Source organism: Zeus faber, assembly GCF_960531495.2.
Source record: "Zeus faber genome assembly, chromosome: 6".
Lineage (NCBI taxonomy): Eukaryota > Metazoa > Chordata > Actinopteri > Zeiformes > Zeidae > Zeus > Zeus faber.
In genome coordinates this window covers 12,307,721-12,328,643 of record NC_137201.1, presented here as the reverse complement: position 1 = coordinate 12,328,643, position 20,923 = coordinate 12,307,721, and the positions used below count along the sequence as shown (strand labels likewise).

At 46.2% G+C, this 20,923-nt stretch overlaps 1 protein-coding gene across 1 annotated transcript; it reads left to right on the top strand.

The window, feature by feature from the left end:
• Positions 1–4,769: 4,769 nt before the first annotated feature.
• wfdc1 (WAP four-disulfide core domain 1) lies at positions 4,770–19,950 on the top strand. The gene is made up of 6 exons (XM_080002316.1): positions 4,770–4,977; positions 15,758–15,953; positions 16,250–16,333; positions 18,301–18,441; positions 18,720–18,770; positions 18,868–19,950. Exons 1-6 carry the CDS (start codon positions 4,879–4,881, stop codon positions 18,924–18,926), a joined length of 630 nt encoding a protein of 209 aa, XP_079858442.1. The 5' UTR covers positions 4,770–4,878; the 3' UTR covers positions 18,927–19,950.
• Positions 19,951–20,923: the final 973 nt, after the last annotated feature.

The following is a 20,923-nucleotide window of genomic DNA, read 5'->3' as shown; positions in this document are numbered from 1 at the left end:
CCCCCTCAAGATGTTTTTGACCCTTCGTCTTATCTTAATATCAATTTACAGTGTGAGAATAATTTGACTTCATAACAGTATGAAGCCTCTCAAAAACCACAAACTATAAGTGAATAAATTAAAACTTAATTTAAGTTGAATAAAGTGCTTCTTAAATAGACACAAAAACGATAGAACTTTGATAGAAGATACAACTTTATAAAAGCCTTATCTTGAAAAAATATATATGCAGGGGAAATTCTTTTTAAAAAGTCTACAAATTGAAACAAAATAAACACAAAACGAAGCTTCATAAAAAGGCTAACCTGAAAAAAACGACTTCTCAGGTGCTCGCGCGTAAAACACTCAGATTTGGCCAATCTAATAAATTGTATATTATGAAGTTATCACAGGGTCCACATTACCCCAATAAACAGGTTACATCAATAAAAAGACGCACATATTTGTGTGTACAAAATGCATTCCAGCCAAGACTCAAGCGATAACTTGATGGAGGGAATCTCCTAACGGAAAACATTTGTCGGTCACGTAACGGCTTTTTCCGCGGATGTTTCCGCGGACGTTCTCCCGGGGGAAACGAGCGACACGCACGCAGGCCCATTTGCGCGAACAGGCGCACGCGGCCAAACAGCGCTGGCGGCCATGACGTGCGCCGCCCCAGACATCCAGGAGAACTCCAGGCAGGAATGCTGGAGCTGGGCCGCGTCCAAGCCCAACAAGTCGGAGCCCTTTCAGTTCCCCGGGACCAAAGAACGAGCTCTGCTTTCAAGGTTTACAGTGACATTCAACTTCAAGGAAGAGAGAGGTAGAGAGAGAGGGGGAGAGGGGGAGAGAGAGGGGGGTGGCAGGGTGGAAGGAGAATGAAAGGGAGAGGGAAGGGTAGTTTGGTGTAAATCACGCTTTGTCCGTAGCCTTTCATTTCCTGCTGCGGCTCAGAGTTTTCCCCCTCCGTCTCCCCACATTCACCTATCGTCTGTGTTTTATTTGCTTCACTCCTTTAATCATCTCTACCCTTTTCATCCTTCTTTTTTTTTGTCTCTCCCATGAGCACCTGCAGTTTCCAACGGCCACCGCCCGCCGGCTCATCAGGGCCATTGTGCTGCTTCAAAGTCCAGGTTTTTTTCTTTCCCAACGTGTTCCTGCTCCAGCCACGCACTGATCCTTCCGATTTCACTCGGTAGTTGGAACTCGGGGCGAATACTTCCTAGAAGATCCACATGGCTGACTGGGAAGAAAACCTGGAAGCGCCACCTCTGAATAAAGCGATCGCTTTCAAAGTGCTCCGACCATATTTAAGAGGCAGAGTCAAGTTCCCACTTGATAGTCTGGTGGATGGTGCCACTCCCCGTCTCTCACGGTGACTTTTTGGGTTGAACAGATCACATGTTTTGTGCACAACGCATAATGTTTTTGTGTGTGTTTCTGTGGGATGCTTCTCTCAACGCCCCTCTTCTCCACAACGCCAACTGTACAGTGCGAACAAGACGAATGAGCCGTTAGTCTGTCTGATGAATCAATGATTGAGGTGCTCTGGGTTTACGTTCTGTCGCGCTCACACACGGCGTTTTTAAGCTCTGGGATGCGCCGCGCAGCCGGCGCGAACTGACCCTGCCGCCAACAAAACTAAACGGACTAATGGAAGAAATTTATTGGCCAAGCCTGGGCCGAGCGAGACTTTTATTCTGCTCTGATGATTGAGTGATTCAAAACACTCCGTTTATAGTTCAGTGGAGCGTGTAAAACAAAGTGCTGCAACGGCGAACCATCCCTTACAGCACCGGGTTTGTTTTTTAACTTCAACGGGGACTTTGAGTGCGTTGAGCTTTTAGATACTGGCGACGTTGACAAGGTTGACATTCTTTCTGGTCCGCACTTTTTGGGTGAGGAGGAGTTGCCTCGCCCATTGACTTGAATCCATCTGAGGACAATTAGCAAATCCTAGCCATCATAGATGGGAACTGGGAAGCATGTGATATGAACACACACACACACACACACACACACACACACACTCACACACTCCATCCTGAAGTACCTCAGATGGAAGGAATGTCTCTCTTACATCTCTGAACAATCAGCCCAACATCATGCCTTATCTCTTGTGGTGCCTCCAAATCTCTTTTTGCTCTCTGCATTGTCTTCAAGTGATGTAACTGTCTGGTCCGCCGCACGTCCACCCAAACATCTGCCCAGGCTCACCTGCACTTCACTCACTCTCTCACGGCGGCTTTTGGGTAAGACCCAGCGTGTGCACACAGGTCTGCATAACGATAAAAATGACTTGTTGATGCTCATGGTTTTGTGCATGCCGGTGTGTGTATTTACATGTGCGTATGTGCCTGTGTTTAAAGGAATTGATTCTTTGAAGCATATCCATGTTTTATACTCACCCCTCGTGCAGTCCGTAGGTAGGTTCCAGCCATTTCTCCAAACTGAACACACGGCTTTACATTCCCATCAGGAGTTTTATGCAAGTAATCTGCGTTTGGCACAATAGCACCAGCAAAGAGGTAATTTGACACATTTATTTTTCTAAATAACTCCTCAAATTTGCAAATTCAGACTGCTGTGGCAACATGTTGGCTTTGCCTGAAATATGGAGTGAGTTCAGCACTGAATACAGATCGTTATTTGTCCCCCATTACTTGCATTGAACCCCTGATGGGAGCGTCCAGTTTGGAGAAAAGGGCTGGAACCTACGTGCTAAACAAGGGCTGAGATAAAACACAGCTAAACTCCAGAAAATCCTGTCACACAAACAAATCCTTTTAATATTCATTGTCTGATAGTGTGAATATGGTCCCGGAACCATCCCCCTGATCAGTTTCACCTCATGGTTTGGACACCTCCATCTTATGAGCAGCAACACTACAGATATCATCAAATGTCTTCTGTTCTCACACTATCGCTCATCTATTCACATTGTTCCGCAAAATTCTGTCTCTCTCTCTCTCGCTCTCTCTCTCTCTCTCTCTCTCTCTCTCTCTCTCTCTCTCTCTCTCTCTCTCTCTCTCCCTCTCTCTCTTTACTCTGCCTTTTGTGTAACCGAAGCCCGGGCCTCCCAGTGACATGAGCGCTGCTCCTGTAAAACTAATAATGACGGAGATTTGTGCGGGCTTAGCATTCTTTCTCCCTTTCAGCACAGGACTGTGTGTACAGAGGGAGCAGGGTTTCGGTGGCAAGGTGGGGGTGTGAGAGAGAGAGAGAGAGAGAGAGAGAGAGAGAGAGAGAGAGAGGGAGAGAGAGGGAGAGGGAGAGAGAGAGAGATAGAGAGATTTGAGATGGAAACAAGTTCTGAGATACATTTACACTGGAGAGAGAGAGTGAGAGAGAAAGAGAGAGAGAGGGAGAGAGAGAGAGAGAGAGAAAGATAGAGAGAGAGAGAGAGAGAGAGAGGGAGGGGGGGGGGCTTTCCCTGAAACACACCAAATGCCTTCAGTCTTCATGGGTCACTGCCATCGAAGTCACACAGCATCCTATCTAAACATGCTATTTAGACACACACTCACACACCCATTCACACACACACACACACACACACACACACACACACACACACACACACATACACACACACACACAAACACACACACACACACACACACACACACACACACATACACGCAAATTCATATAGAACTTTTTTGGTTTCCAAAACTGGCTCTTCCGAAAAAAAATATTCATAAATATCCCAGGATCATGATCTTGGCGTGGATATATCAGGGAACCAGGTGCACCAGCCTTTCCAGTCGAAATTTTCCCATGTTGCGTGAGTTCAGGCATGCATGTAAATGTCACGCCGCGAAGCGGAAGAATGCAAGGTCCCATAGTGGCCCCTGATGCCCTCCCACCCCCGCCCCACGCCTTCCCTCCCCATCCGCAAGCATGTGGACTAAAGCACCCCGCACCCCCCACCACCACCACCGATCCCCGATGCCCTTCCGACCGACCGCGCAGACACAACTCTGTCGCAGAGATTCGCCGAAACACTGCCAGATGTGCTGTGCGGTGCAGCGCTACAGGGGGTGGTGTTGGCGGTGTCGGGGGGGGGGCGGGGGGGTGGGGGGTTAAAGGGCTAAAGAGGGAGGTCCCAAACACATTGCCCTTTCCCTTTCCTCAACCTCCCACCCCTCCGTGTCTCCCAGAGACATGTGCGTTGGACTCTCTCTCTCTCTCTCTCTCTCCCTTCTCTCTCTCTCTCTCTCTCTCACTTACTCTTGCGCGACTGATGCGTGGACAGCTGCTGCTGTTCCTTTCTCCAGATTTTCCTCACTCGGCTGCATACTCACCCCCCACCTCTTCCTCCTCCTCCTCCTCCTACTCCACCTCCTCCTCCTCCTCCTCTGCTCTACAAACACAGCCTCCATTCATTCTCGCTCTCCTCGCGCTGCTCCGTCGCTCTGTCCTGTCACTGGCTTTCTCCCTCTCCAGCAGCCACAGTCCAAGGGAGGGCAGCTTCTCCTGCCGTACGGAGAGGAAGCTTGCGTAGGCTCCCCCCGGGGCCCCCCCTACCCCCGCCTCCCCTCCCCTCCTCTCCCCAACCTCCCGCCACTGCCGAAGCACCGGGAGAAAGGGCACGGCACTGGATTTATAGAGGACAGCGACAGGAACGGAGCGAGAGAGAGAGAGAGAGAGAGAGAGAGAGAGAGAGAGAGAGAGAGAGAGGGGGGACGCGGTGAGACAGTTTGGGACCAAGATCATTTGCAGGCGGGGAGTACTTTGTTGGCGCGAGAGATTAGAGGAGGAGGAAGAGGAGGAGGAGGAGGAGGGAAGCGCTGGAAGACTGAAGGAGCTGCAGCAGGAGGAGGAGGAAGAGGAGGAGGAGGAGGAGGAGGAGGAGGAGGAGGAGGAGTGAGATCGGCGGACGACAGCAGGACCATGCCGGCTCCGCGGGCGCTGCTGCTGCTGCTCAGCCTGCTGGCACTGCCCGCAGGAAGTGATGCCCGCCGCATCAGGAAGAGGGGACTCAACCAGAAGGTGGGGCCCGCCACACCTGACCTCGCTGCATGTGCATGTGTGTTTACTGGAACTGCTGTGTGGGGGAAAAGATTTTCAACTTTCTCGTCAGTATAGGGTTCCTGCAAATCAACATGATATTTTTTGGCTGTTGAAACAAAACAATGAACTAGAAAATGCCGAAACACCCAAAGTGTGAAACATATAACTGTATTTTTGGATATTAACCTCTCATATTGTTTTATCGTGCCTCTGCATAGTCATGTTTCCAATATATGCGTTGTTTTTAATGCCTTTCAGCCCCCAGGTTGAATTTAACTATGAGCCGGAAACATTTTGCCAACTTTGCCAACTTATCAATATGTGTTTTCTAACTTGGTACTGTGCTAGCACATGTTCAATATGCCAGACTTTAGAAATTGTACAGTAGTTTAACACAATGTGAGTGAGAAAAATGGGGATTGGATGAGACACCAATGGATGGGGAAAGTTTTTATTGGACATTTGGAGGACATTTAGTCATGTTTAAGGTGCGGGTTTTTTCTTTAGTTGTAGTTGCAAACTTATCTTATTCAAAGGGCCAACCTACTTTGATGTGCGGGCTACATTTGGCCCCGGTGCCGCCGGTTGAACAGCCCTGCAGTGCACCATAGCAAGCAAATAAGAAGAAGCTCCGATAGAGGCGACAGAGGGGGCTGCCGCGGGCTAAGCTTTCACACAGCGAGAAGAGTTTTGTGGCTGAAGTTAGAGGTGGAGAGGTTGACCCCGAACGCCAACCCCTCCCTTGGACGTCCCTGAAAAAACAGGGTGGAGAATGAAATAGCAGTAGAATGCGGTCGGGAGGCAAAAGTTGATAGTAAAACTTGTAATTTATGAGGGCAGGTGTGGTGTTGTGCCACATGCACTCCACAAGTTTCTGTGTGAGTAGATAAAGGTTGCAGCTGTAATTTGAGTACGATTTCGTGGGAGGTATGTGTGACTGAGTTTTGGAGTTTGTGAGATTGTTTGTGTGTGTGTGTGTGTGCGTGCGTGCGTGCGTGTGTGCGTGCGTGCGTGCGTGCGTGCGTGTGTGTGTGTGTGTGTTTCTCTAGCGGATTATCAGAACAGGAACTGCGGCAGTGGCAGACCGGGGCCCCGGCTTGTTAATTCAGCTCACTGGGGCTCTGATTGATCAGATCTAACGAGGGCTCAATGTAGCATGTGGGACCCCCACCCTCCCCACGCCTCCAACCCCCGACCCCCGACCCCCGACCCTCCCTCCACAATATAGCATTCTCTCCCTCCCGCTCTCTCCCTCCCTCCATATAGCTCACCCACTGCAATGAGTCTTCCTGGTTCTTTCCCTTCCCTTTCCCTCGCCTGGCCTCCTTTTCTCCGAAGGAGCCAAGAAGGGAGGTTTGGCTTGAGCCTGCTTCAAAGCGGCTCTAATTGGAACATGCTGAGGACAGCCGTGTGATGGAGTTCGCTTCCCGCTCCCTCCCGCTCCCTCCCTCTGAAAACTTTTCAATCCCTACGTATCGCAATCGATCGCTCTTTTTTTCTAAAATCTCTCTCTCTCTCTCTCTCTCTCTCTCTCCTTCCACGTTTTTTCGCCTCACCCCTCGAAGGAGGAGAGAACTTCGTTGTGACCCCGGCATCGAAACATAACCCCACCCTTCTTCGATTCAGGACCACTATGAATATTATGTGTCAGTGGACTGACAACTTCAATGGCTGCCACCTGACGTGGCTTCCTATCCGTGTCTCCTTATTGAGAGAAAGTAAGACAAAGCAACTACTAGAGAACAGTTGATTTGGTATGAATTGAAGAACGTCAGCTGTATTGCTCGAATCTGATGCCAACAGATATGGGAAGGTGCACACTAATACACTTTAAAGCAACAACAAAAAAAACTTGGATAAATGCAACGGTTACGAAACGCAGGATCCAACACTTTCCTTCTACATAAGAGTCGTTGATTCCTGTAATAATATGAGATCTTCCTTTCTCTATTTTGTTTATTTCCTCGCGGCTGATCCAACTCTGAGGGATTTTAAACAATTTGAATTTACTTTATTTAATTATGTTTCAAAAAAATAAACAAACGCGAAGCCCCGTAAAGCCACATTTGGGATATTATCAGGTAGTTAAATAAAAACCAGAGACGCTCATCAAGTAACAAACACTGTTTGCCAAGAACAATCTCTCTCTCTCTCTCTCTCTCTCTCTATCTCTCTCTCTCTCTCTCTCTCTCTCTCTCTGTCTCTCTCACACGCAGGGTTCATAGGTCATCTCCGGCACCTTCTTAATTTTCCCTCGCTGTTAGGCAGAAAAAATGTCACGAAAAGAGTTCATAAGTTAATTAGGGACAAAGGTTCTCAGCTTTTTTTTTGGGCAGGTGAGGGAGGAGGAGGAGAGGAAGAGGATTTAGCCATTAACACACACAAATACATGCATACATACAAGTATAGGTGGATATTATATATATATATATATATATATATATATATATATATATATATATATATATATATATATATATATATATATTTATTTATTTTTTTGGTCAGGCCCCCCTTTAAAACTAGGAAATCTGTGGTTGGATCCCCCATCGTAATCCATGGGGGTGCAATTGAGTAAAAGTCAAAAAAGTCTCTACTTTTAAATGTACTTAATCATTAAGGTCAACTTTTTTATTCATTTCAAATTGGATATGAAACCCTTTTCAAATACAGAAATGTCATAAAATCAGGCGAGGCAAAGGAGACACTGCATTCAGTAAGAATCGCTGTTGACGATGAAAAAGAACATTTCATGGAGATTGAATCGATTTGCCTTCATCACTCGCTTGTGTAATGTTAGCCATCTTCTGCAGATTTTGTCATCGTCTGATGATGTCTAATCTCAATCTGTCCAAAATCCACTCTGGCCTAATGGGCGATCCTTGCACAATGACCAGTCAGCATGGGTATTGGTGGGTTCATTTCCCATTGATAGGGATTTTAGTTGAATGCATTCTTTGCCTGAGAACAATGTACAACTTGCCATCTGTTGCAAATTTCTAATTCTACATAAAGCCTAGAGTTTACATTTCCAAACATGAAATCAGTGTCAAATGTGAGTGTCTTCAGCAGGCTTGACACTAACAGTATTATATATTTGGTATACTTGCACACTTGGAGGAGCGTACTTCACATTATTGCATTATCCATCAAAATTATTACATCATCAGTTTTGAAAAGAACAGGACCGACCTGAAAATGTAATAAATTCCCAATAATATTATAAGGTATTACGTTATTGCAGTCAGGACATTTTTATTACATTACTGATTATTACATTAAGTTACAAGTTACAAGTTGAGTGCCAATTGTATTACATTTTCAGGCGTTATTACATTTTCCGGAAATTATTACATTATGGGGTGCAACAAGGTGTGTTGTCCTTTTAAAGCACATATGCCATACATATAAAGCATATAGGCACACACCTGGTTGTGGAGGCCCACAGCCATAAGAGTCTTGTTGGGACGTGTGCCTTGGCACGTCTGCGTGTGTGTTGAACGGCTTCCAGGATAATAGTCTAGAGCACTATCTTTACAGTTCCATTTATTAGACGCGATGTGGACAGGGTTTTGACAGGGCCGGGAATTAGGAGAGGGCGTCTGCAGATGCTCACACGCACGCTGGCTCTTCCTGTCCCGAGCCAGACCGGCTGTTTGCCTCTGGCCCGGGGCCCGGGGAGGCTCGGCAGGTAGCGCTGAAGCTGATTTAATGCTGCACTGGCTTTGAAGATCCGAGAAGCAATGCTTTATAATGACAGCCACCGGGAGGTACAGTGTGGTGCCCAAGCTACTCCCTCGGCAAGAGCAACGTGACTCGAAACAACAAAAGAAAGCTTTGAAGAGCTCGTAGAATTGCACGGAAGGGAATAGAATAGGATGGAATGATATAGAAAATGTCCCCGGTAACGTCAGCGAAGTGATGCAAGCCTCGCAAACGTTCGTACCGTACCGAGTCGCTGCCAAAAGAGTTGAAAAAGAGTTGTTGTTGGTTTCCTTCACAACTCGGTGCCTTTGTAAAAAGGTCAAGGCATTTGGCATCATTCATATTGAATGTGACTAATTTCCACTTTGCACTCCACCAAAATTTATCATTTTGACAGAATTCCATTATTCACGTGAGAATTCCATCTATCCACCCGTTCCTCCCTCAAAGGACGTCCTCCTTTGTTCACCGTGCGTTACACCAACTCAACGAACAGTGCAAGAGTCGATTCTTTTCACTGAGTGACTCTGCAGGAACCGAGTCCCAAAAAGGAGCCGAGTCGTCCTTTATTACCCCCTATTGCTTTCATTCATCTTCCTCCATTCTCTCTCTCTCTCTCTCTCTCTCTCTCTCTCTTTCTCCCTCTCTCTCTCTCACTCTCTCTCTCCCCCCCTCTCTCTCCCTCTCTCTCCCCCCCCTCTCTCTCTCTCTCTCTCACTCCCTCCCTCTCTCTCTCTCTCTCTCTCTCTCTCTCTCTCTCCCTCTCTTTCTCTCTCTGTCCATCTATCTCGCTCCAAGTCGAGTTGAATGAGAATTGAGTCCCATGAGAAAGTAATTGCTTGTCTGGTGAATTATCCAATTGAGGCAGAGTGAAAGCAGCAGCTGTATTTCAGCACAGACCTCCGCTAAGCCCGCCAAGTTCACAGAGTCCATATTGCAGAATTTTCGAAAAGACTAAATAAAGGGGCGGCGTTTTCACCTATGAGATAATTATAACCAGTCTTCCAAGAATGACGGAAGAAAAGCATTCATGACAAATACAGTCCATAATAAAATACAGCCACACAGTGTCCATTATTCCATATGATCCAATTCACATGTGATCCAGTGTGTGTGTGTGTGTGTGCGTGTGTGTGTGTGTGTGTGTGTGTGTGTGTGTGTGTGTGTGTGTGTGTGTGTGTGTGTGCGCACGCGTTTACTTTCATTGTGGTTGTAATGTTGGGCTAATCCAAGTCAGATGATGTGAGCCCTGCTGGTCAACAAGGCATCGCTTGGGTTCATACTGGATTAGTCTGGCCAAAATCGACAGTCAAAGTAGATGAAGCTGCATGCAAACACTCAGCGCAGATGAGACACAGCACCGTACGTCTCTCTCCTGTTGGGGAGCTGCAGATTTGAAGCCGAAATGAAACCGTTAAAATCGACAGGTTGCACGATCGCCTTCTAGCCCTGGCTCAGCAATTCTGTAGAATGACATTTTGTCCATTATGCCGATCAGTCATTTCCAGAGGGGCTTGACACTTCACTTGCTTATGTTTTCACGCTAAATAGTATTCAAAAAGAAGGAGGTTGTCGTCAGTGGCTCCAGTGCATAGCGATGGATGCCAGATGCATGATCGGGGAAGGGCAAAGCGCCGCTACAACTGGTCCGAAGTGATTGACAGGAAAGCAGATCCGATTCTCAACGGTCTTCCAAACTCGAATCACTCGTGTTCACGACTGCTCCACCTCAGTTGAAGTACATAAAACAGACTTCCTGTGGATCCAGTCCTTTTCTCTGCACAAGGTCTTCCATCAGATTTTTTTTTTGTTTTTTTTCTACATCTGTCACAAAAGACTCAATCAGTCAGTTTTTTTTTTAAACATTATGTATACCTTTCCCAACTTACTGTCTGACTGCCTGTCCATCTGGTGGTCGGTGGTTAGAACTATCGAATTTCTGGAGTTTGCATGTTCTCCCCATGTTCATGTGGGTTTTCTCCCATCCTAAAGACGTGGATGTTAGGGTTAGACACTCAGGCCGATGACCCTGAACAAGGCATTGGCAACGCAGCTGTTGTTGGTCTCCAGGCGCTGTGCTGTGGCAGAACCACCACTCCGAGTTAGGGTGGCTGAAATGCAGAGGACAACTTTCCCCATTGGGATCAATGAAGTGATTCCTCTTCCTCTTCAATATTATAGTGAGTATATGCGTCAGATCAGTCACTTGGACAGGGCTGTCCGTCCGTCTGTCTGTCTGGAGACCGGAAATGAATCCCGCCTACCCAGAAGCAAAACAGATGGGATTTTAGTAGGCACAAGGGATAGGAATAGACTTAGGACTTGGTTTGAGAAGAGAGGACGGGTCAAATGAAGTTTGCAAACGTGTGTTCAGAAGCTGGACGTGTGTGTGTGTGTGTGTGTGTGTGTGTGCGTGCGTGCGTGCGTGCGTGCGTGCATGTGTGCGTGCGTGTGTGTGTGTGTGTGTTTGCATACAGGAAGCCAAAACTCTTTCTGAATATCTCTCAGGGATCGCCAGACAAAATGCTCAATGGTCTGATCTCAGAGCAGTCACAGAGCAGGACCAGGTCTCCGGTGGCTTCTCACCCCTACCACACGCCACAGACTCACTAGAGCAGTTGTTCTAAGTGCGGGGTCTAGGGGCCCCCGGGGGTCCCTTCAATAGGTTCCAGGGGGTCCCCAACAGTTAACATTAAACTTTGAGGGTCCTTAATATGAAAAAGGTTGAAAGCACCGATAGAGAAGGTGGAGAAGGTATCAATGACATGTCCTCCTATTAGGAAGCGTCACTTTCCACTGGCAGGAAAAAAAGGGCAATACGGACAGGGCAAGATCTCCAGGAAAGTGAGCATGGTTGGACGTACAGGCGGACAGATAGACGGATAGATAGGCTAAATTGTGCAGGAAATCTGCAATAAAACAAACAAACAAACAAACAAACAAAAAAACAGTCAGGCAGAAGAGGAGAGTGAGGGAGAGAAAATAGAGGTGGGCACAGACGTCACGCACATGGCTGCTTGCGGCGGGCTGGGTTGCAGCGGGCTGGAAAATGTTCAGACAGAAGTGTAAATAAACACGGCTTCAGAGAGACGTGTGCAGGGTTCCGTGATAGAACACGGCTCGCAGCGCCTGGCAGCCCTGTCGGGCATCCAGAGACATACCAAGGCAGACCACCACACACAGGACCCTGACGGACAGACAGACAGACAGACAGACAGACAAGTGGGATTGTGGAACAACTGACCCACACACCAAGTAGACTCATACACGTCAACAATGCCACGGGACCCAAAAGGCTGGATCATTTGGATTGTTTCCTCCAGCGATTGCATGGCTGACTATTTTAAATTGTCTCTGGTCCCCATGAATGACAAACTGGTTGCTGAAATGACAAGGCTTTGTGGAACACTCTATTCCCATTGCTCAATAGCGGCCCGTTATTTCCGAATAATGATCTCTGTAGGTTAATGATGACAGATCACGAATGGCAACCACTTGTCCACCTGGATTCTCATCCCTCGCATCACTCTGCCGACACACTAATGCTAACACTACCTAGTGGCGCCATCTTGTGATGCCACATAGAAACTACAGTGGAAGAATTCAAGACATCAATGCCAATAATATGTCCAATTTGACATTTCACAAACGGTAAATGGCTTTGGCATATGAAGGGTGAAGGCTTTTCTTCACAAGGTAAATCATTTTTGGTCTGTTGTTTTAAGGTCACACGTCAACCCTCACATCTTGACCGGCGTTTGTAAATGTGTGTAACTTTTAAGATTTAACCTTTTGCAAAAAATAGTCTGATTTGTGGTGGTAAGTGGTTGATAACGGGGGCAAGCCCACTGCAGGAGATGATTGGCAATAGCCCAACTCTGGTTGCCTGGGGCAACTGGGCAACTGTTATCGTCGAGCCCTGATAAAGATACACAAATTACACTCGCATGTGCACACTGTGCAAACGCGCGCACGCACACACACACACACACACGCGCGCACCCACACACGCGCACACACACAAGCACACACGCGCACACACACACACACACACACACACACACACACACACACACACACACAAGCAAAAAAGTGCAGATAAAGGCAAACCAAACAAGAAGGGTATGCTTGACCTACTCTGACTTTGAGACTTTCGGGAAGTCATTTGATATGAGATAAGGAAGCAGTTCTCATTATCTGGCCACAGGAAACTCCAGTTTTCATTCATAGATGTGGGACGGTGGAAGGATTGAGAATGTGTTACTCCACCCTAATAACCTCTCTTAAAGTCAAATATGTCTTGGTGTATATGTGTGTACTGTACCGGGGATTACGGCTAGGGCGGTTTATATGTTAATATCTAAACCTGAGTAAACTTTGGTCAAACTTTTATCCCCTCAACATTTTGACCACAGAAACGTTCACGTCTTAAAAAGCTGAGCCTGTTTAACGACGGGATCTGCATGAAACTCAATGACTTTATTTTGATTTTTTTTTACGGCGCTCTGACCGTAATAACCTCACATTGCTAACATTGGCGTTAACTCAAGTCACCCCGAGCCACCCAGGAAAACTGGCAGCCAACAGAGCAAGTCTGTGTGTGTGTGTGTGTGTGTGTGTGTGTGTGTGTGTGTGTGTGTGTGTGTGTGTGTGTGTGCGTGCGTGTGAGTGCGTGTGTGTGTGTGTTTACAACAAACACACAAGAGGAGTGTGTGATATCCATATCGGCGCCAAACATTTGCTTTCACTTTTAGGGTTGTTTCGGGGGAGAGCTTGCTCAGCCTGCCAAATAAACAGCACTGCTTTAATGATCGCATGCAGCCCACAGGCCCATTATCTAATTAGTAATCTAGAGAGAGAGAGAAATAACCACCATAACGTTCCCTCTCTCGCTTTGTCTCTGGGACACTGATGAGCACTTCCCACAAAACAGCACTCGCTCGCCTCCGAAGACTTCTTAGCAAATCGTCCACACTTCTAAGAAATCTCATTTGGATGTTGGAAAAGAAACGAGAAAAGCCTTTGAGCTCTCAGCAGAGGCAGTTCTCGTGAGAAATTCGGAGAAACAAATCGGAAGGCCGAGGCGCAGGAAAATACTGCAAGGTACTTCAGGAATAAACAGAGCGCACCAAGGCATAGTGATCATAGAAGAATCCCAGACAACTAAATTGTTCGTTTTCCTGCAATAAGTTCCACTCTGGGTTTATCTCCTAGGTCGCAGTTTCGCCGGCCACACGCCACCCAAGTGACGTTTTCAGGGCCCTCCGGGACAGAGACACAGACAATAGGGGGTGGGAAGATACCAATTTATTGTAGAGAATGGGCTAGGTCGAACAAGCCCTGGTGCAGATGGAGTGTGTCATGACAGGGCTCCTCTCTCCTGAGTGTGTGTGGGGATGGGGGTTTTACCTGTTGCTCCTTAGATCAACCAAGGAGCAACAGGTATGCAGCCACTCTGATCGTGGGCCCCCAGTTTCCTAGACCCAGGACAGGTGTGGCTGCTCCAACCACACCATCCCCACACCACACTCCTGTTTTAGGTGGAAACAGATTTGTGTGTTTTTGTTTTTGACAGATTTGTGATGCTTTTTGCCAGGGTGCCTTCATTTCACACCAATACATTCATGACGATTTTAGTAAGAAAAGGCAGCTGTAGGGCAAGGAGAGAAACGCAAGTACAAGGGTGAACACTGGGATTGACTTTCCCCCACTGGCGACAACGTAGAGACGGGAATGAAAAGCATGACTCGACAGGTTTACAGGGGGATGAAGTTAATTTCTAGGTAAACACAGACCAACGCTTTCAAGTAAACACGCCATTTGGAAATCTTAAAACTTCAATCCCATTGCCAACATGCCAAACTGGAGACTTGGCAGACTCAACAACGTCTGTGCTGTGGGGTAGAAACATAACACAACAATGCCTTTCTACACTATCAATATTTCTGTATTTCGTCCTCCGTTTCTATTTCACACTTTTCAACTGGAATCGCCTGGATTGGATTGCACGTGTTGCAGGAAAACTTAATCGGAGCGCAACTAAAAACAAAAGGGGATTCATAAAGGAGCAATGGGGAAAGGACATGGGCAGATTGTACACTGATTTCCCTCTCACATGATTCCTATAAATATTGGAACATTTAGCCTGCATGCCCAAAGGATGCATTCGCAATGCAATGCAATGTCCAAACCTAGCTGTGGCTATGAATAAATAGTTGCAAAGTGTGTGTGTGTGTGTGTGTGTGTGTGTGTGTGTGTGTGTGTGTGCGTGCGTGCGTGCGTGCGTGCGTGTGTGTGTGTGTGTGTGTGTGTGGTTGCTTGGCTTGCACATTTGGTCCTACTTTTTCCTCTGCCGAATCACCTTCCCAATCCAGTTTAAGCAGACATCCAAAGCTTGCACACCACACATGGGTCTGCTGCAACTGCACTGCAATCAAAGCCGAATGGTGCTGCTGCCCTCTGCAGGTGAAAAGAGGGTGCAAAGAGGGTGCACAGCATTAAAGGGATTCTTAAAATGCTCCTGTATGGCCTGTTGAAAATATTATGAGGTACTTGGTAGAGGACTTGGGTGTCGACGGTCTATTTTCGTATCTTGTTGCCATCTCAGCAAACATACTTAGCCCCTGTCGTAGCCTTTTCATTTAGCTTATGCATAGAGCATATTTGGTGAGGGAGGACATGCAGGCGGTTGGTGTAAGGGAGGAAGATGCCCAGAACAGAAGGCAGATGATACGCTGTGGCGACCCCTAACGGGAGCAGCCGAAAGATGAAGAAGAAGAAGAAGAAGAAGAAGATGAAGAAGAAAAAGATAGAGCATATTCTGTATATTCTGTATATTTTGAAAAGATTGTCTTTTAGGTTTTAAAGCTCTTCTACAGTATGTTAGTCGTCTGTTGATGGTATAAAACAATGCACCAACCAATACCAAGTCAAAGGCCTTGTACATGGAAACGCACCTCGGCAAATTAAACAGATTCTCATTCTTCTTTTTCCATCTGTCTGTCTGTGTTTGTCTCTCCCTCTCTCCCCCTCTCTCTCTCCCTCTCTCTCTCAGGACTATGAGTACCCCAACCAGTCTCAATTGGCTCAGCACCAGAAGAATGACCGGTGTCCCCCACCGCCCCAGATGCTGCCCGAGCGTGCCTGCGAGGTCCCGGGCTGCCGCTCAGACTCGGAGTGCGAACGCCATAAGCGCTGCTGCTACAACGGCTGCATCTACGCCTGCCTGGAGTCTGTCCAGCCCCCGCCCGGTGGGTACGGCACACCGCTGTGTGTCTGGACACACGACGCCGTGTTTCGCTGAAACGCAGTCTCCTATTATTTGGAATAGACCAGACAACACATCTACTATTATTACTACTAGTTCTGTCTTGAAATGACCATCACCATCAACCATCACGCCGGCGCTGTAATCCACAAAGTGCATTTGTTAGTCGTGGTCAAACTGACTGAAACTACAATAAGTAAGCTCAGCAGAATTACTGAATTTGATAAGTGTTATTTGAACTGAGTGTTATTTGAAACAAGTGTGTATGTGTGTGGCTAGTGCTGGACTGGCTGGTGCAGCCCAAACCTCGATGGCTGGGGGGGAACGGCTGGCTGCTAGACGGACCTGAAGAGGTCCTGCAAGGTGAGTGGACACACTTCATCTCGAGCCGTTGGTCCATGGATGTATTGATTCTCTAACGGTCGGCTTGGGTAGCTTCCCGTTGCCCCCAACAACCCAAGAGCGACGCCTCTCCACAAAATCCGGTTTTGCGATCCGATACCAAGTAATACCAGGGCCAGAATCACTGAAACCGATACCTTTTGTTATTAAAAGCGCTAATGCACTTTGATTTAGGGGAGAGCAACGCATCATTAGTAGGTTACTTCTGAACACACTTTCATTAACACCAAATGCTTTGCATTTCTTTTTACTTTTCTCTCTTAATTACTTATTAGGACATGCATGTTAAAACACAGGACAGTTTCTAATGGTAAAAAAAAACAAAAAACAAACAAACAAACATTATTGTTAGTGTACATTGAGTGTGCAGTTACAAAGTGTGTGTGTGTGTGTGTGTGTGTGTGTGTGTGTGTATGTGTGTGTGTGTGTGTGTGTGTGTGTGTGTGCGCGCGTGTATGTGTGTGTGTGCGTGCGCGTGTGTGTGTGTTTACAACAAACACACAAGAGGAGTGTGTGATATCCATACCGGCGCCAAACATTTGCTTGGCGACTGAAGGCGCATGGATCACACTACATGAAGACCTCCAGGGAGCCGCGATTAACAGGCTCATTATGCGAAAACATGCCATTTCCCATTCTTAATGTTTGATTTTCCAAGTACTGTTTTAAAAGAATTTGAGCCCCTTTTTGGATGGAGTAGATTCTTACCTCTTACCTCAGGTATCTTATTTTATTTTATTTTTTTCACATATAATCAACATGCATGTGTGTGTTTCATCAACCCTGTTATACTATGAAAGATAAAATCCCCCTTGCTACACTAACTGTGCTTGTAAAGTGAGAATATTGAGGAGTTTTGAGACTTTTGAGACTTTTTTTTTTATCGTAGATGAATATGCTCATTTACAATTGACACTTTTGTAAAATGAGCATCTTCTGTTTTAAGAAAAGGTTATGGAAACAAAATAATAATACCCCAATTTCTTTCAGTGGATTACTGGTCTCTTTTACTTAGCATATAAAATGAGCTGATTTTACATTTGTCTTTTCATTTTTTAAATTATATTAGAATATTATACAAGTAACAGGGCTGGCACCTCAGTCACAGGGTTGACAACAGTGACCGTATTATATATATTATATTATATTATTCTGCTTGTTTGGGTTACAGTTATGGGTGTATTGGAGTTATAATGGGACATTCATAAACCTTTAATTCAATATCACTAATCATAATATTTTGGAGGCAGATTTATTGGGAGGTTTTAGCAAAAAAGATGATGAAAAATGATGATGATGACTGCGGATGTAAATGAAAAACCAGTTGTTTTATTTAAAAACATGAAGGATATTGAAACGACATCACGATTAAATTATCTATTGAACATGTTTGGCATTAACGGAACAAACAAAAGCCTAATATTGCATCTGCTGTGCCCCCTCAAACACAACCAGTGGTTGACGGGCGGCCATCGTCAACACTCTCGGAAGCGAACGGTAGCAGAGCGCGGTGACAAACGGCGGCGGAACGCATCAAATTAAGTCATATAAGTATCGCAGAAACTAAATTATGAAATGTTTCATTTGTTTCTATTGTTAACTCAGATTTACAGAGCGGTTTTGTTCGAGGGGCACAAAATGGCACGTTTTCATATAACGACCCGACAAGCGGCGACTCCAACCGCGAGGGCTCCTCCACGTTCAACCACAAACACTGCATCCATGACCTCACCGCAGTCAAGTCTGCACAATTGGCCGCTTTAGCCAGATCAAGCCCGTTCAAACCATCGCCATCATACTCAACCCCAAGTGACTGATGATTGTGAGTGTGTGTGTGTGCGTGCGTGCGTGCGTGCGTCTGTGTGTGTGTGTGTGTGTGTTGGTTTGCGCATGTTTTGTGACACCGGCCTCCGTATTGTGCTCCTCAGCCGAGGCCTGCAGCACGACTGAAGACGGGGACGAGCCCCTGCACTGTCCCACGGGATACGAATGCCACATCATCAACCTGGGTAACCCTGCCGCTGGAATTCCCAACCGGGGCCAGTGCATCAAGCAGCGCGGAAACTCTGGTACGGTCAAAAAGGATTGGGCTCGGTGAACAGGGACGTGCACTACGATATCATGGACATGGGTTACAATCATGGCAGCAACAGGTTGCCGGTTCAATCCCTGGCTCCTCTTACTAGCATGCTGAAGTGACCTCGAGCAAGACAACTGAATGACTCCATTGGTGTGCGAAAAATTGTCACTTTGGACAAAAGCATCTGCTAAATGATAATGTAGGTTAAGTTCCCTGGTAGATGCTATATACAGTATGCTCATCACATGCTATTTTGCTCTATTTTAGATGGACGAAGCTTGAGACACAAATACTTCAAGGATTACAAGGATTACTTAGGTAAGTAAGGTCAAAGGCTGTCTTTGGGGAAAACCCAGATTGGTAATAATCTTCAACGAGTGTTTTATTTATTTAATTATGTATTTATTTATTTCAGGAAGCAACACAAACAATGCAGTGGGCTATGAGAAAAATCACCACAAGCACCTTGGATGAAGCACGTTTCAGGGATAACAGGCCTCGGCTCGACAACCGCAAAACAACCTCAGCTGTCAACTTTGGACAAACCCGTCCAAGGGTCTGGTCCTGAGACGTACCGAAGCCAGGATCAGAGCCTTTTCTGAGCTACTAAACCATGAGTTCTATACCTATACTGGACCTGTCTTTAAGATCCAAGGATGTCCTCCGGATTCACAGTCATGGACATTGTTGCACACACCCAAAGTATAGTTGATCTTTTGTATTTCAAACAAGCAGTCCTCGCAATTTCCGTGCAATTTCCCCTTGTTTTTCTTCTCTTCAATGCTAGAAATTCCATGTTCCCTCTCTCTTCCTCTCTACCGGTGCTTCAAAAACACACACCAAAACACCACGTCTCACCTATAATCGGGTAAACAGAGTGAATCAAGGCCACGTCTAATATAACCCTCCTCCATCGAGAGGCCTTTGTTATCGAGTTCAATCATGTTTTTCTTTCACCTTTTTTGCTGCGACTCGTTCACTTGCATACCGCTGTACCCCAGCTGTAGAAGTTTTAATCATAACCAAGTGTATCCGTGGATTTCCATCACGTCATGTTAATCTTCATATATCAATATTATAGGACAAATAGCTTGAATCATGCAATATACTGTACCTGACTGACTATGAGATTTTCTGGAAATGGGTTTTTTGAATTCCACAAGGTGTCCGCACAAAGACGTCTTGGCTGCATACAACGGATACTTGGGCCATATGACATTCCTGTTGAGAATAAGTTTTTTGGAAAACGGGGGTTTTCCTGTACTGTCACATCCGTGTTCTGTGCATCCATGTCATGTATCATTACTTTGCGCTTTCCAAACAAGCGGTGCTCGGTGCCGGGGCGGCCTCTCCTAACAGAACAATAAGCTGACGACTAACTGCAGATAGAGGTAGCAAGCGTAGGCTGCTCGACCTGAACTGAAAGGTTCCATTTCACCTGGTGCTATGTAAACTGTCTCGTCAATTCCAAATAAACCATCATCGAGGCATCATGTTTCTCACGAGTGCGAGTCATTTTTCATGAGCACACTGCGCTCTGGTCGTCAACAGGCTTGTTGCTGTTCTTGCGAAAGCTCAAACTCTGTTTCTTCGAAACAGATAGAGGTGGTCATGCTTTACATGGATTAAAATAAATGAGAAATTTCATCATCATCAATCATTAAATGTAAGTGCTTTTATGGAAAACCTCCAAATATCCGTATCGGTAAGGCGCACTGGGTGGCGACACTGATTTCAAATCGTTGACAGCCACGCTCTGCTGGCCTTTGAAGGTCACAGTCAAAGTTATCTCTCCATCCTCTCATTTTCAGTCGTAATGACGCTGTCGACAACATGCCAAATGACCAGAAAGGCCCCGGGGAGATGAATTAGTCACTCATTTTTAGTTGAACGTGGCCTCGCCCGAAAGCATGCGGCATCTCTGCCTGGCCAAACTGGACTGAACCCAAAGCAGAATACATAGTCTACTCCTAGCTATTTAAAAATGAACAAAGAAATGTCAAAATACCAGGCCTATAATTACAAATGCGATTCTATGTCATTATTATTATATGTACTTTTTGCAATATGATGGGTATTTGTAGGGGAAATTTTTCCTCGATTTTCTATGTTTCAACGTAATTATAATCGCTTCAGGGATATTGTATTGGAAAGGGCGGCCCTCCCACTAAAATGCAAAGGGTTTCGTTTAACCTTCCGTTACAGTTCATTGAAGGTTCTACAAGCCATGCAGTGTAAGAACAACCTTGTAGTTCCTCCTGTACCTCGTTCGGTCAGTGATCCTACGGGGCCCGGGGCCCTTCCTCCTTCGATCCAAGGTTATGTATAAATAACCCACCCACTCACAAAATTTCCCTCACTCCTGTTAAGCTCCCGAGTGTATTTGTGTTGCTGAGAGGAAGACCATTTGAAGAAATCGCTCGCTGATCAATTGGGGATTGACTTGGAGGTGGTGGGAGTCCGCCTTGAAT

Excerpts from the sequence above, each read along its gene's own strand:
- wfdc1 (XM_080002316.1), top strand. The coding sequence starts at position 4,879 with ATGCCGGCTCCGCGGGCGCTGCTGCTGCTGCTCAGCCTGCTGGCACTG. Across the intron at positions 4,978-15,757 it reads AGAGGGGACTCAACCAGAAG|GACTATGAGTACCCCAACCA; the intron begins GTGGGGCCCGCC and ends TCTCTCTCTCAG. Across the intron at positions 18,771-18,867 it reads GGATTACAAGGATTACTTAG|GAAGCAACACAAACAATGCA; the intron begins GTAAGTAAGGTC and ends TATTTATTTCAG.